At 37.9% G+C, this 13,525-nt stretch overlaps 1 protein-coding gene across 2 annotated transcripts in view; it reads right to left on the minus strand.

Moving 5' to 3' along the window:
• RFWD3 (ring finger and WD repeat domain 3) overlaps nt 1–13,525 on the minus strand; it is a 34,686-nt gene that overhangs the window by 3,566 nt on the left and 17,595 nt on the right. The window contains exons 5-12 of one of the 2 annotated variants that reach the window (XM_061386718.1): nt 12,454–12,648; nt 12,263–12,354; nt 8,407–8,521; nt 7,681–7,903; nt 5,161–5,311; nt 4,198–4,374; nt 3,210–3,424; nt 1,746–1,957 (exon numbers count right to left, since the gene is read on the minus strand). In XM_061386718.1, coding sequence (XP_061242702.1) covers nt 1,746–1,957; nt 3,210–3,424; nt 4,198–4,374; nt 5,161–5,311; nt 7,681–7,903; nt 8,407–8,521; nt 12,263–12,354; nt 12,454–12,648 — 1,380 coding nt within the window. The remainder of the gene's footprint in view (nt 1–1,745; nt 1,958–3,209; nt 3,425–4,197; nt 4,375–5,160; nt 5,312–7,680; nt 7,904–8,406; nt 8,522–12,262; nt 12,355–12,453; nt 12,649–13,525) is intronic. The other variant, XM_061386717.1, reaches the window with a different exon arrangement.

The raw sequence follows: 13,525 nt of genomic DNA on the forward strand, positions 1-13,525 counted from the left end.
ATTCAGGTGGTAACAGGCTGACCCCTCCACTGTAAAATTCCCCATCAACCTTCCATCTGTTAGTTTCATCTTGCATTGATCAATGATTTTATAGAGGTTTCAGTAGTGCCTTTTTCCCCCCTAAAACATATAGCTATATGTTTATCATCACACAACTTTGAAAGCACTGCAGAGACAGCACCGCCTGGGGGGTAAAACAGCTTGTCCCTAACCTTCACAAGGTCGCACAAAGGCAGGATATCTGACATAGGTCACGTAAAACACTACAGCTCACTTATAAAGAATGATGTCAATCTATAGATATTGGTATGGAAAGATAACCAAAACAGGAAGTTAAATGGAAAAGCAGTATGTATTGGGTTGGCCAAAAAGTTCATGTTTTTAAGTAAAAATAAAAGAACATTTTCATCAAGAACTTTCTCGAATGTTTTGTTATACTACATTCTGCCATTTTTCAGGCAACTTCATAACTTTATCTTCCAAGAACTTTTTATCTTTTTGAGCAAAGTACTATTCTAAGTGCTTTTTACAGTCTTCCACAGAATTGAAACTTCTTCCATTAAGAGAATTTTGTAAAGACTAAAATAAATAAATGGAAATACAAAGGTGCAATGTCTGGTGAATAGAGCGGATGAATAAGAACTTCCCAGTCAAGCTGTAACAGTTTTTGCCTGGTCATCAAAGAAACACATGGTCTTGCATTATTCTGATGGAAGATTATGTGTTTTCCCTTGATTAACTCCGGACATTTTTCATTGAATGCTGATTTCAGTTGGTCTAATTGTGAGCAGTACTTGTTGGAATTAATCATTTGGTTTTTTGGAAGAAGCTCATAATAGAGCTCATTTCCAATCCCACCACATATACAATATCATCTTCGTTGGATGGAGACTGGCCTTTGTTGTAGTTGGTGGTGGTTCAGTTCGCTTGCCCCAGGATCTCTTCTGTACACATTAATTAATAATGTACACATTATTGTACAGTATTCACTTTTCACTGCCCATCACAATTTGTATTAAAAAAGAACATTTTCATTACATTTCAGTAGAGAATCACATGCAGAAATACAGTCAAAGTGTTTTTCACTTAACTTACGTGGAACTCGGACATCAAAGTGATTAACATAATCAGGCTGATGCAAATGATCTTTCACACTTGATTTGGATATTTTGAGTATGCTGGCTATCTCCTGTGTGGTATAATGGTAACTGTTCTCATTTAATGTCTCGAGGTGATCGCTATCAACTTCAACTGACCTACCTGACTGTGGAGCATCGCCCAGCGAGAAATCTCTAGCACAAAACTTCCAAAACACTTTCGACATGTTCAGTCACAGCACTTTTCCCATACACAAATCTGTTTCTGCATTTCACCAAAGTTTTTTACCTTTCTTGAAATAATAAAGCATAATATGCTGAAAAAAAACGTTGCCTTTTTTCCTTCCACTGTCAATATTAAAATGGCTACACAAAATTCACCAATCTTGACAAGTCTTATTTTTAATACACACTGACATGATAGCTGTCACAATACAATCTAACAAAATTGTTTCAAATGAAGTTACAGTCAACTATGTGCTACTAGAGCCACCAACAGAAAAAAACAAACTTTTTGGCCAACCCAATAAAGTGTGACTTGTATTAAAAAAAAGCAACCACACATATACACATATGAAGGTACGTGCAATTATGGAGAACTTTGGTTTTTTGCTTTAAACACATCAGTATAAAAAACAGACTACTCACCAGGGCAGATTTTGATGCTTCATCCCCAATACACACCAGGATGCTGCCATTATTCTCTGGATTTTGGAAAATGGCATTCTTGGTTAGCAATTTGCAGGAGGGTCCCCCAAAGAATGTTTGTACAGGATGGCAGGAGCAGATGGGCTCTCCAGCATTATCCAGTTTATAGGACATCTCCATGAGTACACTTCGTAAGTTGTTGTGATTTTTATCTAAGAGAAAGAGAAATCAGTATTGATCTGTAGGGATGGTCCAAAGAAATTAAGCAAGTACCTAAACTTGGTTCTAACACAGTTGAGTAGAAAAGGCAGTTTTATCAAGCCATCATTAATAGCTACAGAGCAAACACAGTAAGAACACAATAATATAGCACAAATGAAATTCAGAACATTGGGCTATAGGATGAAGTAAGTTATCTACAATAGGTTTTTGTCTATGAGGGAAACAATTCTGAGAACGAGCTAGCCTTTTTAGGAAAATCACTGTATCCAGCTGGACTTCTGTTTGGGTTTTTATCTTCCTTAAGGGTTCGGGCGACAAGGTCTTTTCCTTCCCTCCAGTGATGGCCCCACTAATACCCGGAACTGTACAAATAAAGTGAAAGCATGTTATCACAGAAGGGGAAACATATCGCTGTGGTTCTGCTGAGAGACAAACAAAAGCTAGAGAACAGAATGGGATCTCCAAGCTTTCTACATGTCATAGCAAATCCGTGGAGACAGAGGACCTAGGAGATGGGTCCAAAAGGGAAAGGAGAGTCTGCTGAGGCAGCTTCTCAGCTCAAACAAAACTTAAAATGATTAGGTCAACCCACAACTAGCAGAAGTATGGGCACTTTAATGACTATTTCTGACCAAAACATCTACTTGACCATCAATATAGCTCACCAGATTAGATTCATTACCTTTCAGCTAGAAAAAAACCTGTGAATTTAAGCATAGTCAGTCAAGGGTTGCAGTCCTGGTTCTGGAAGCTGTGAGAAGTTCAGCTGGCTAGGGCCACCATGGTTGTCCATCTACTCCCCACTTAACTTTGAGGCCCCAAATAAGGAAGAACAGCTAACAGCTTAGCGTCTGGGCCCTCTACATGACTGCTTTCATCTGGGCCTTCCTTTTAAGTGAACTGAGGGGCGAGCAGAAGACATGAAACTGATGTAAGGTAGCTCAGTGGCCTCAAGAGCAGGTCTCCTCATTCCATCACTGTCGTAAGTCAGAGAGGATTCTAAAGTGGAGGATCCTAATTCCACTTCCAAGTAGTACCTGGCCAAGTATGTCCCAGTTCACGAACAAGGGAGGGACAGGGAGGCAGGCTCCACAGAAGCTCCCTGCAGCGGCAAGAGCTGTTAGTCCATGAGGGGCTGACCAGCACCACCTGAAAGCTAGGGCAAGCTCTCCTTTCCTCCCCTCTACCAATCTACTTCCAAACCAACCACAGGTCCCATGAGGACACCCCAACAACACTCACCAGGCCTATAGGTCACGAGACAGTGGCGGGTGCTGCTCTCTACCTGAAAGTCTACGCAGCCCCCAGGCTCCATGGGCAGCACATGAGGCCAATGAGTAAAACCCGTTTTCAGCTCCCAAAAAGAGGCATTCTCCAACGCTCCAGCCAACACGCCACCATATGGAAACGCAGCAGAGGCAGCTCTGGGCACATACGACAGGGATACCAGCGGGCATCTGAAGGGAAAGGAAGGAAACCGAGTCTTACCTGCCTATATCTGAACCACTTCAGGCGCCACGATGAGAAGTCAAGGACATTCCTACCTCTATAGAAGAAATTTTGTAAGTCACTGTCCTTTGATATCTAATAAAAACTATCAACCCACTCTGTAGGAACAAAAGGGCATATATATAATATTCCACACCCAGTTTCAGAGGAAATTCCACGTGCTCTAAAAGCAGTGGGGAAAAAGCGGAGTAGGAAATTTAACAGTACAAGATTACAAACACAAGGAAGCCTGACTGGTGTGAAGCTTCTAGAAATGGGGTTAGACACACACACACACACAAAGTCAAGAAGGAAATTCAACTTATATATCCAATAAACTAAAGCTTCCAAGCTGTATTTGACAGACTCCCTCAATTAAAATACAGCATAGAGAATTCCCTAGTGGTCCACTGGTTAGTTCACAACAGGCCAAGAAACGTTAACCAAGGTCACAAAGCTCATAAATGGTGGAGCTGGGTTCTGAACAAAGTAGTGGTTTTATTCTGGCACACTGTGATGTGTAATTCTATGAATCTGGTTATACTTCGTATGAGAACTTTCTGCCATATGAGCTATCATGAACACAAACTCTAGGATTTTACTGATTCTGAAGTGAGAATAGATCAGAGGACCCAGAGAAATGCCCTCTGTGAGAAATTCTGATCAACTGTGAAACACTTGTAAAAGAGAGGATTAATATAATAGTCTAAGAGAAAGCTGTTACTTTCAGGTGGCTCCCTACCTAGCTCTCTGAGGTACTAATTCCTGGACGTGAGAGCTTGTATTTCGAAGGTCATATAACAGAATCGAACCGTTGACCAGTCCAGCATAGATGTAATTGTTTTCATCAAGACACCAGCAGCAGCTCCAGACAGGCCGCCCAGCGTTGTAAGTCTGGACCACGGTATTTGTTTCCAGGCTGTAGAATTACAAAAGACTTTTACAATTATGCATTACAAAAGTCAAACACAGAACAAAGATGTAAAGATAAGAACACACCCACACATCAAAACTACATGGATTCCCAATTTCCCCTAAGGTCTATGGAGATAACTCCTCTTAATTCCACAATATTTGTTTTGGAGGATACAGATTTTCCTCCTAAGCTGTAAGGAAGAATAAGTTAAAGGGACAAATAAACAGTATATTCCTTCCCCTGATCCTATATCCTTCTCCACGGCTACCTATTACACAGATATTCAATGTTTAATACTGAAAAATTAGAAAACACATGTAAGAAAAATAAAAAGTTATAATCCAACTATCCAGAAGTAGTCATTAATGACAGTTTGGTATTTAACCTTTCTTTTTTCCCTTCTATTTTTCAATACTACTAAAATAAGTCATAGCATTTAGATATATATAAAACATAACAGAATTGACACACTGAGTTTTGGGGTAAAATTAAGCTGAATCATTCTTGAAAAGTCAAAAAATATATATCTGCATGGTTTAAGATATATTTTGTAGCATATATAATTTTAAAGAAATGGACCATCACATATTCAGCTTTGCAACCAGCTGTGTCCACTTCTTAAAGCAATACATTTAAAATTCAATGAACCTGGATCTGAGAAAACAATGCCTTGGACAGCTCCCATCCCATCCCCACCCCAAAAGGCAAGGTCATCATAACACAGATACTAATTTCCAAGCTACTCAACACTAGGCATCCCAAGGCCCATCTTCCCCACAAAGTACTCACCTGGTCAGTTTAATTGTGCTGTCCAGGGAAGCAGAGAGAAGTAAGCCTTTGGATCGACTGCTGAAAGCCAGTCCACGTATTTGTTTGCCATGCATAGGAATATACTGGCTGCTTTTCATGTTGGCAGTACTCAACATCTTAACACCAAAGCCTGCCAAATTTATAAGAGAGTGAAACAGATCACTGAAAGTCAATTTAGGGCAAAGGAAACTGCCATTTCAAGCAACATCTTTGTTCACCTTTCTTGGCATGTCAGTTTCTGGGAAAAAACTAGTCGAACAAAGAAAATAACTCCCAGGTTATAATTTATTTTAAAAAGTACATTCTATCCCAAATGTCTATCAAGTATATGAGAAACCATCATATACACATACAGTGGAATACTACCCAGCAATAAAAAGGAATGAACTACTGACAGACACAATAATATGAATAATCTTTATAAAGTTACCTTGAAAGAACCCAGACAAAAAGAGTAACACTGTATGGCTCCAGTTATGTAAATTCTAGAAATTATAAACTAATATACCAAGATAGAAAGTAGTTGCCTTGGGATGGGGAGAGAAGGGAGGAACAGGTGGATGATGGATTACAAAAAGCCTGAGCAAACTTTCAGGACAACTGGTGGTATGTTCATTACCTTGATTGTTATGATGGTTTTAGAAGTGTATACAAATACTGATACATACATCAATACTCACCAAATGGTATATCACATTAAGGAGGTGCAGTTTACTGTATATCAATTATACTGTAATAATAAAGCTTTTAAAGGAAAGCGAGAGACTAGTCTTTCTGAACCACATATACTCAAAAATGTAGATGAGAGTGAACAACAAAGAATGGAGCTAAGTAATTTCTGTGTCATGTGGTCAAGATGCTACATTTTTCTGCAACAGAATGAAAATAGGTAAAATCAAGTATCATAATGTATATCATTCCAAGAGGGGAAAAGAAAGCCAAAAACTTGTCCTTTTAAATTTATTTGTTACTCTGTTCTCTTGCCAGGGAATAATAACACATTTATTTTATCAGATATATATTTTATCTGAGTTATACACTTACAAAATTTGTCAAATCAAGATATCCTTGAGGGACTTCCCTGGTGATCCAGTGGCTAAGAATTTGTCTTGCAGTGTAGGAGATGTGGATTCAATCCCTGGTCTGTAAACTAAGATCCCACATGCCACAGAGCAACTAAGCCTGTGCACGTCAACTACTGAAGCCTGTGCACTCCAAAGCCTACCAGTCCCAACCAGAGAGCTTAAGAACCGCAAGGAAAGACCCCGCACGATGCAACTAAGACCCAATGCAGCCAAATACATGAGTGAGTTGAGACACCTGAAAAAACAGATAGCCTTGAATCACACTTCTCCTTGACTAGGGAATTAAGTGAGAGAAAGTTTATTGTGATTTCTGCTACAACAGAATTAGCAGAGCCAGAGAAACAAACATGGAAACTATAGGTTTTAAATCAACAAGGGAACTTGAGATTTTGCCTAGTTAATCATTAAAGGAAACAAGAAATTAGCATTATCAGTCTATCAGGAAGAGCTGGCTGTGCAGGACAGAACAGACACACTAAGAAATAAAGGAACAGATTACACCCAATTTGAGGAACAACTGGAATAAATATTTTTCCAATTAATGGGGAAGGTTTCACTTGAAGACAAATCTTTTTATTAAAACTGTGAATGGAATATAGCAACATTATAAACAATCCTTTTACTTTCCCCTCAACTGGAGCCTCCTGATAGCCTCTCAACTCAGAGTTAGTATCAGTGAATAGAAAAATATATGATATTCAAGGGATTCCACTACAAATCCTGTACATACCTAAGTATGGGGGACACAGTTTTGAAGCATTTGAAAGGAACTTCTAAGTGGGGAGACACTAAATCAGGCAGAAGCAAAGGGACCCTACAGTTGGCAGAAATCATATGCTGAAGAGAGCAGGAAAAAACATCTACCACATTGGGCCTGTGCGGTTTGGTTTTCAACATTAAAACAACCTAAAATGAAACTTGAAAAGTGCACAAAAAAGAGAAAATCAGTACAATAAAATAATAATGTTCCCAAATTCTTTTACTTGGAATTTGTCAACGTGCACACTACTGAAAATAAGCATTCAATCTTGTTTTAACTTGAATTAGACCTTGGGGTAGTGTTTTTTCCAAACATTTCTAGGCTAAATGAATCTGCATTTTAGCAGGACATACAAGCAATTATAGTCCTTATCCTTGGACAACTCACACTTCTAAGTACGTCTTCTCTCACTTTACCATGGTTCAGCATCTCTGCCCTTCTGGTGAACAAGTTTACAGAAGTCAAACAGACAGTACAGACATCTCTGTAGTACCCCAACATATCTGTATCAAGGAAAGTAACTAGGGAAAAAGTGACCTGGTGGGCTGCGGACAGTGTTCACCTACTAGTGAGTCCTGGATTATCCAAAAAGGGAGGAAATAAATAAACAGCGTCCAACAATGAACATAAAAACTGAGGTTCTGGACTATTCACCTGGAAGGAAGGCGGACTGAGGAGAAGGTTGTGATACCACCAGGCAGCTCAAAGCATCACAGTATGTCATGACTCGACAGTTTCCTGTTTGAGACACTGTGAATGTCTTCTGGAAATGGTACTTCTGTTGACTCTGGCTGGTGGGCAGGCCACTTAGGAAATGTGGTTGGGAACCCCCAGGCTGTTGTGAGATCTTATCCTGACCGATAAGTTTCTGCAAGTCCTAAAACGAAAACGATTTTGAAGACATAAAGCTTTTTCGTCTGGTATTACCCTGAAATACAATTCCTTGATCTAATACAAGGATATTTCTCCTTCACGTGAAAATATTAACATGAATTCTAAAGAACTGCTGGAGTTTTCACAATATTTCTACAAGCAGTTGAAACAGGGAGAGCACATAATCATAAAGGGCCGAAAGTCTTTAATGATTTAGACAGTCACTTTGTCTAAAATTGTCACTTTTGGTAGATTCAAGGAAATGAAATGACCTAAACAAGTTGTGAATTATCAGGCGGCTGTTCAATTTTTTTTTTTTTTAATTCAGGATGCAGTAGAATTCATCATAAAGCACATATATAAGTTCTAACAAAAAATAAACAGTTGATCATGTTTCCTTCCTGAAAAACTTGGTAAATCCTATCTGTATCTGAGTGAAACTAAATATTTAGATGCCTTCTTAATTCCTATTCCAACAGTTCTTTGTATTAGAAAAGGCAAACTTACCTGAACATGACTTTGAAGCCTAGAGCATTTATCAGTGAGGGCTTGAAGCTGCAGCCGACACTGTGCCGAGTCTAATTCAGCCTTCTTCCTTAGCTTCTGTTCCTTTAGTAAGGAACTAGAGGGGGAAAGCCAGCAACAGGTGGAGATTAGAAAGGCCACGAAAGACTTCTCATCAAGATGCACAGTAAATTTATGATATGATATATATACTTTGACTATAAATATGTCATTTGGGGAATAAAATATAACGAGAAAAATCTCTCAAACCAAGAAACATTACAGAAGAATAGCAGACAGGGCTGAGCTCATTAGCCTACTGGAGTGGGTCTCACTGTTGAGGTAGGCAATGACCAGGAATTTGGCTCTTACTAAAGAATGGGGACATAAAATGTAAAATGAGGAACTACAGCCAAGCTCACTGCCTGAGTTAGAGTCAAATCAGAAAAGAGTAAAATGACCTGTTAAAAGACCAAGATCATCTACCAGATAAAAAGAAAATCAGCTATTGGATGTTCACGAGATATTAAAATAACACTATAAAAAGAGGTTGGAAGTTTAAAAAAAAGTATATACCAGTAAATGCTAAAAAAAAAGAAAGAAGACTGATTACAATTAAAAAGGATGGACAAGCATAAAGAGGAATAATGTACAATGAAAGGACACATTCATAGGTATGAAAATCATAAATTCACATTTTAAAATATGAAATGCAAATAGAGATTTCCACTCCAATAAGATAGGAGAGAAAAAAGATGAAAATTGGAAAGGAAGAGATAAAGTGGCTCTTATTTATCTTCATGGAAAATTCAAGAGAACCCACAAGCTATTAAGAGTTTAGTAAGGTTACTGAGTTAAGATCAAGAAAATTAGATCAACAGCATTCCCATATACCAGACAGATGATTTGTAAATGTAACAAAAAAAGTTCATTTGAAATAGCATTCTAACAGCAACCTAGGAATAAAGTTAAGGCCTTTAAGAAGCAAAATACAGTTATAAAAGACACAAGGAAAACAGTGAATAAGTGAAAGGATATTATATAATGCTGATGGCTAGAAAGACTAAATTGAAGCACTAGAACTAACAAACAGATCCCAGAACAAAAGAGTAGTCCATTTATAATATAGAAACTTAAGTTAGAACAGAAGTAGCAACTGAAATTTATAGATAGGACATACTTCACTAAAAGTAAAAACTTTTTCAACAAAGGATACCATAAACAAGTCAAAGAGACAAATCAAAAACTAGAAGATGACATGTGCAATGTGCACAACCAACAAAGAGTTAGCATAAGGAAAACAAAGAACTATAAATCAGTAAGAAACAAATAAATAATATACTTGGCTCAATATAAATGAGCAAAATATTTGAACACAATTTACAGAAGAGTATGTTCAACCTCATAAGTGATTGAGAAAAACATCATAAAAAAGCAAACTAAAGTAAATGCTACTTCACTCCATGAAACTGGCAAAATTAAGTCTGATAATATAAAATAGATGAAGGTATGAAAAAAATGCAAAATCCCTTACATTACTGCTGCTGGTATAAACTGGAAAAGCCTCTACAAAGAGCAATTTGACAATATCTAGTAAAGTTGAAATTACATGTTCCCTATGATAAAGCAAATCCATTTTTAGACCTAATGAAACTCTCACCCATTTCTCTGCAGCATGGCTTATACTAATGAAAACTGGAAACTACCTGTCTACCAATACAAAATACATATAGGAAAACTCTACAGAACTAGAACACTTTATAGAAATTAAAATGAATCAACGAGAGCTACATATCAACCAGGATATGTGCCTCAGAGTATTAAGCAAAATCAAGCTACAAAAGAAAAACTATAATCCAATAACATCTGCATAAAATGTGAAAACTTTCTAAATCACACTGTATGTGATTTATGGTCATAGATCATCTGAGGAAAGAGAAGGAATTAAGAAAAACTTGGTGCACAAGGAAGCCTCCTCGGTATCTATAAGGATATATTTCTTTTTTTAAAGACCCAAAACAAATATGGAAAATGTTAAGATTTGATAAAGTTGAGCCTGTGGGTATTCATCCTATTAGTCTCGGTATGTATCACCATTTTGAAACTCTTCTCAAGAGGCTAAGGAGTACACCGATTATAGTAATCAGCAAAGTTTTAAATACAATCATGCATTAATAGCCACCCCTACTGGTTTTGCCTTTTCAAGGAAATTTCCCCCACCACGTACTTGTCATTTTAACATACTACAAATAAATAGTCATTGGAGTGAATAAAAAAAGGCAAACAAGGAGTAAAATTTATACATCTGTAATTCCACTTTACAGTGACTACTTATATGTTTTTTTCCAGTTTGCAAAAATATAACCACACTAACAACATGCTTTTACATGACAACATACTAATGTATTTCAACATCAGTTTTAATCAATGTATAGTGTTTCATCACATGGATATGCCAGAGTTTACTCAACCAATTAACCTTCTTGGTTTGGATTATTAACTAAATGAAAAGCCTGATTAAACACATTTTTGTACATATCCTTAATCATTTTTTTAGAATGCCTAAAGCAGAATTACTTTTAGACTTCTGAATTATATTGCCAAGGGCCTCTCTAAATGTTAATATCTATGTACATTTTTACCAGTAATGCATGAGCAAACCCACATCCCTGTACTCTCAATGCAGGGGGAGTGGTTTTTGGCTGCTGCTGCATGGCATGTGGAATCTCCTCCTCTGCCTCCCCTGCACTGCAAGGATGATTCTGAACCACTGGACCTGGGAATTCTGTTACCCGGGAATTCCCAATATTTACTGTTCTTAAAGCATATTTTATAAATAGTGCTTTTAGCAATTGTCCATGGGCTTCCCAAATCCCAATAATTTCTTGCATTGTATTGCTTCAGTTATGAGACTTCCTTGTAGAATACTGTGGCAGGAGGGCTTAGGGACACAAGAAGCAAAAATTCTCAGTTTTTAAAAAAGTATCTAAGCCTATTCTAACGACAAGGAGGTTGAGACTTGGAGTGTGTTCTAGATGGCCGTGAACTGGCCACAATGAATTGGCCACTCATTCCCTGATTCAGTATTCACCGAATTTAGTGGCAGAGGCAGACAGTAAAGGTAATCCCTTAGGGAAGAAGCTGGACAGGCTACCAAAAAATCCAGGCTATCTTTCTGTGTGGGTCTGCTGCCCAGCTTAGGTGTGAGGTATTACTGTATGGCTAAAGGTTTCTCTATGACTTTTTGATTTCAGGAGGGCTTACCAGACCATGTCTTGGCCTCCCCAAGTCATATTACCAAAGACTTAAGTCTTAGCGCTGACTCCAAGTTCACAGGAATGCCAAAGTGCTCCTGCAGAGCTACCTTCTCCAATCAGCACACAACCCTCAGGCCCTGAAAATGGAGGCTTATGAGAGGTGCTGAGTACACAGACGAGTGCAGCAGTCTACCACCTGTTGCTCTTCTTTCAACTCCCTCTCTTTCAAGAAAGGAGATTTTTATCCTCAACTTCTCAGTTGTTTTCCTATGCATTGACTTCATTTTCTGATATTCTATACTAGCTTTTTTCCCTGAAGAGTTCAAGCAAAAGTCCTTACATTCATTGAGCTAGGTGAAGTCACAATAATTTGTTACTCCAGATCATCACTTTTAATCCTATTTGGAGAGCAAACCGTGCATCAGGTGATCAGACATGTATCATGTCACAATGTTAAATTGCCAACAATCCCCAGAGATCCCTAGTCACAGTCCAAGGAAAGCCTCAGAATTGCACTAAGAGTGAATCATACCCCCTTTTTCAGATGAGCCTACAAAGAACCAAAAGGGAATGTTCCAGCTAGACAGACTCTTTCCACCTACCTCTTCATGAGCTCCTGCTCACTAGTGTCCAAAGCTCTCAAGGTCCGGGCATAAAGGACAACGATATCACTTTGCTTGGCTTTCTTGTTACACTAAGGAGCCAAACAGGACACAATTAGTGTGGTTCTAGGAATTCGCCTGACTTAATGTGTTAACTGTGCACATACACAGTTCTTAACTACGGTCTCTACCTGGGGACATTTTCGGGTCTGTCCTCTGAGCCATTTCGAAATGCATTTGTACCCAAAGAGGTGCCCACAGCGCAATGTAGAGAGCCGGTGATCCCCAGCATTGGTCCACTGCTCCAAACATATTGTGCAAGTGTCTCCTTCTTCCTCATCCACAGAAGCAGAAGTTAGAGAAGGGTTAGACTTCTGGGGAGACTGCTGGATGGAAACCACAATACATTCAAATTAGAGAAAATGCAAAATCTGTCTTGAAGATATGAAACTAACAAATTAACAAAAGTCACACAAAAATGAACAAACCCAATTGAAAAATGCCAAAGAAAAACCCAATACCCATGAATCACTTCACATTCTTTCCAGAGTGCAATCTGGTCAAAGATAATATAAACTGTGATAATATTATTATCCTTTGAACTCACGAAATTCTTGATTTTTTTTCATTCAAATGACAAAAAGGAGCTAATTTACAAAGATATTAAAACAAAACAAACCCAGAAGTTAATAACCCAGTTAAATAACAACAGGGAATATTAAGTCTTTTATACATTTGAAATTAGGTTCATAATTCAAGTAACTATAAAATATCTGGTCCATGTGAATAAAGATAAAAATACAAGGGAAAAGAGAAAGGAATATAAACAGCTCACACAAAAATACGAATGGTTAGTAAGTGTTCAGCTATAATTAAACAAAAATTAAACTATGTTTTTACTTCTTTTCATCTATTAGATAATGTCTGGTAACATGAAGCACTGAGGGTGAGGGAGAAATGGGCATGCTTACACACTGCTGTTCCAAGCAGAAACTGGCACAAATTTTCCAGAGGGCAACTTGGCATTATCTATCAAAACTAAAAATACAAACATTCTTCCTTTGATAAAGCAATCTTTCTGGAAGAAATATATCCCATGAATATAACCACAAATATTTGCCAAGACAATAATGCAAAGATGCTCAGTGCAGCATGATCTTAGTAGGAAGCAACAATAGTGCACATGCAAGGGAAGAATTAACTAAAAATGTATTCCTATGTAAAAACACTATGCAGCTATTACTACCAGTAAGAATGAGATTC

Source organism: Bos javanicus, chromosome 18 (genome assembly GCF_032452875.1).
Source record: "Bos javanicus breed banteng chromosome 18, ARS-OSU_banteng_1.0, whole genome shotgun sequence".
Lineage (NCBI taxonomy): Eukaryota > Metazoa > Chordata > Mammalia > Artiodactyla > Bovidae > Bos > Bos javanicus.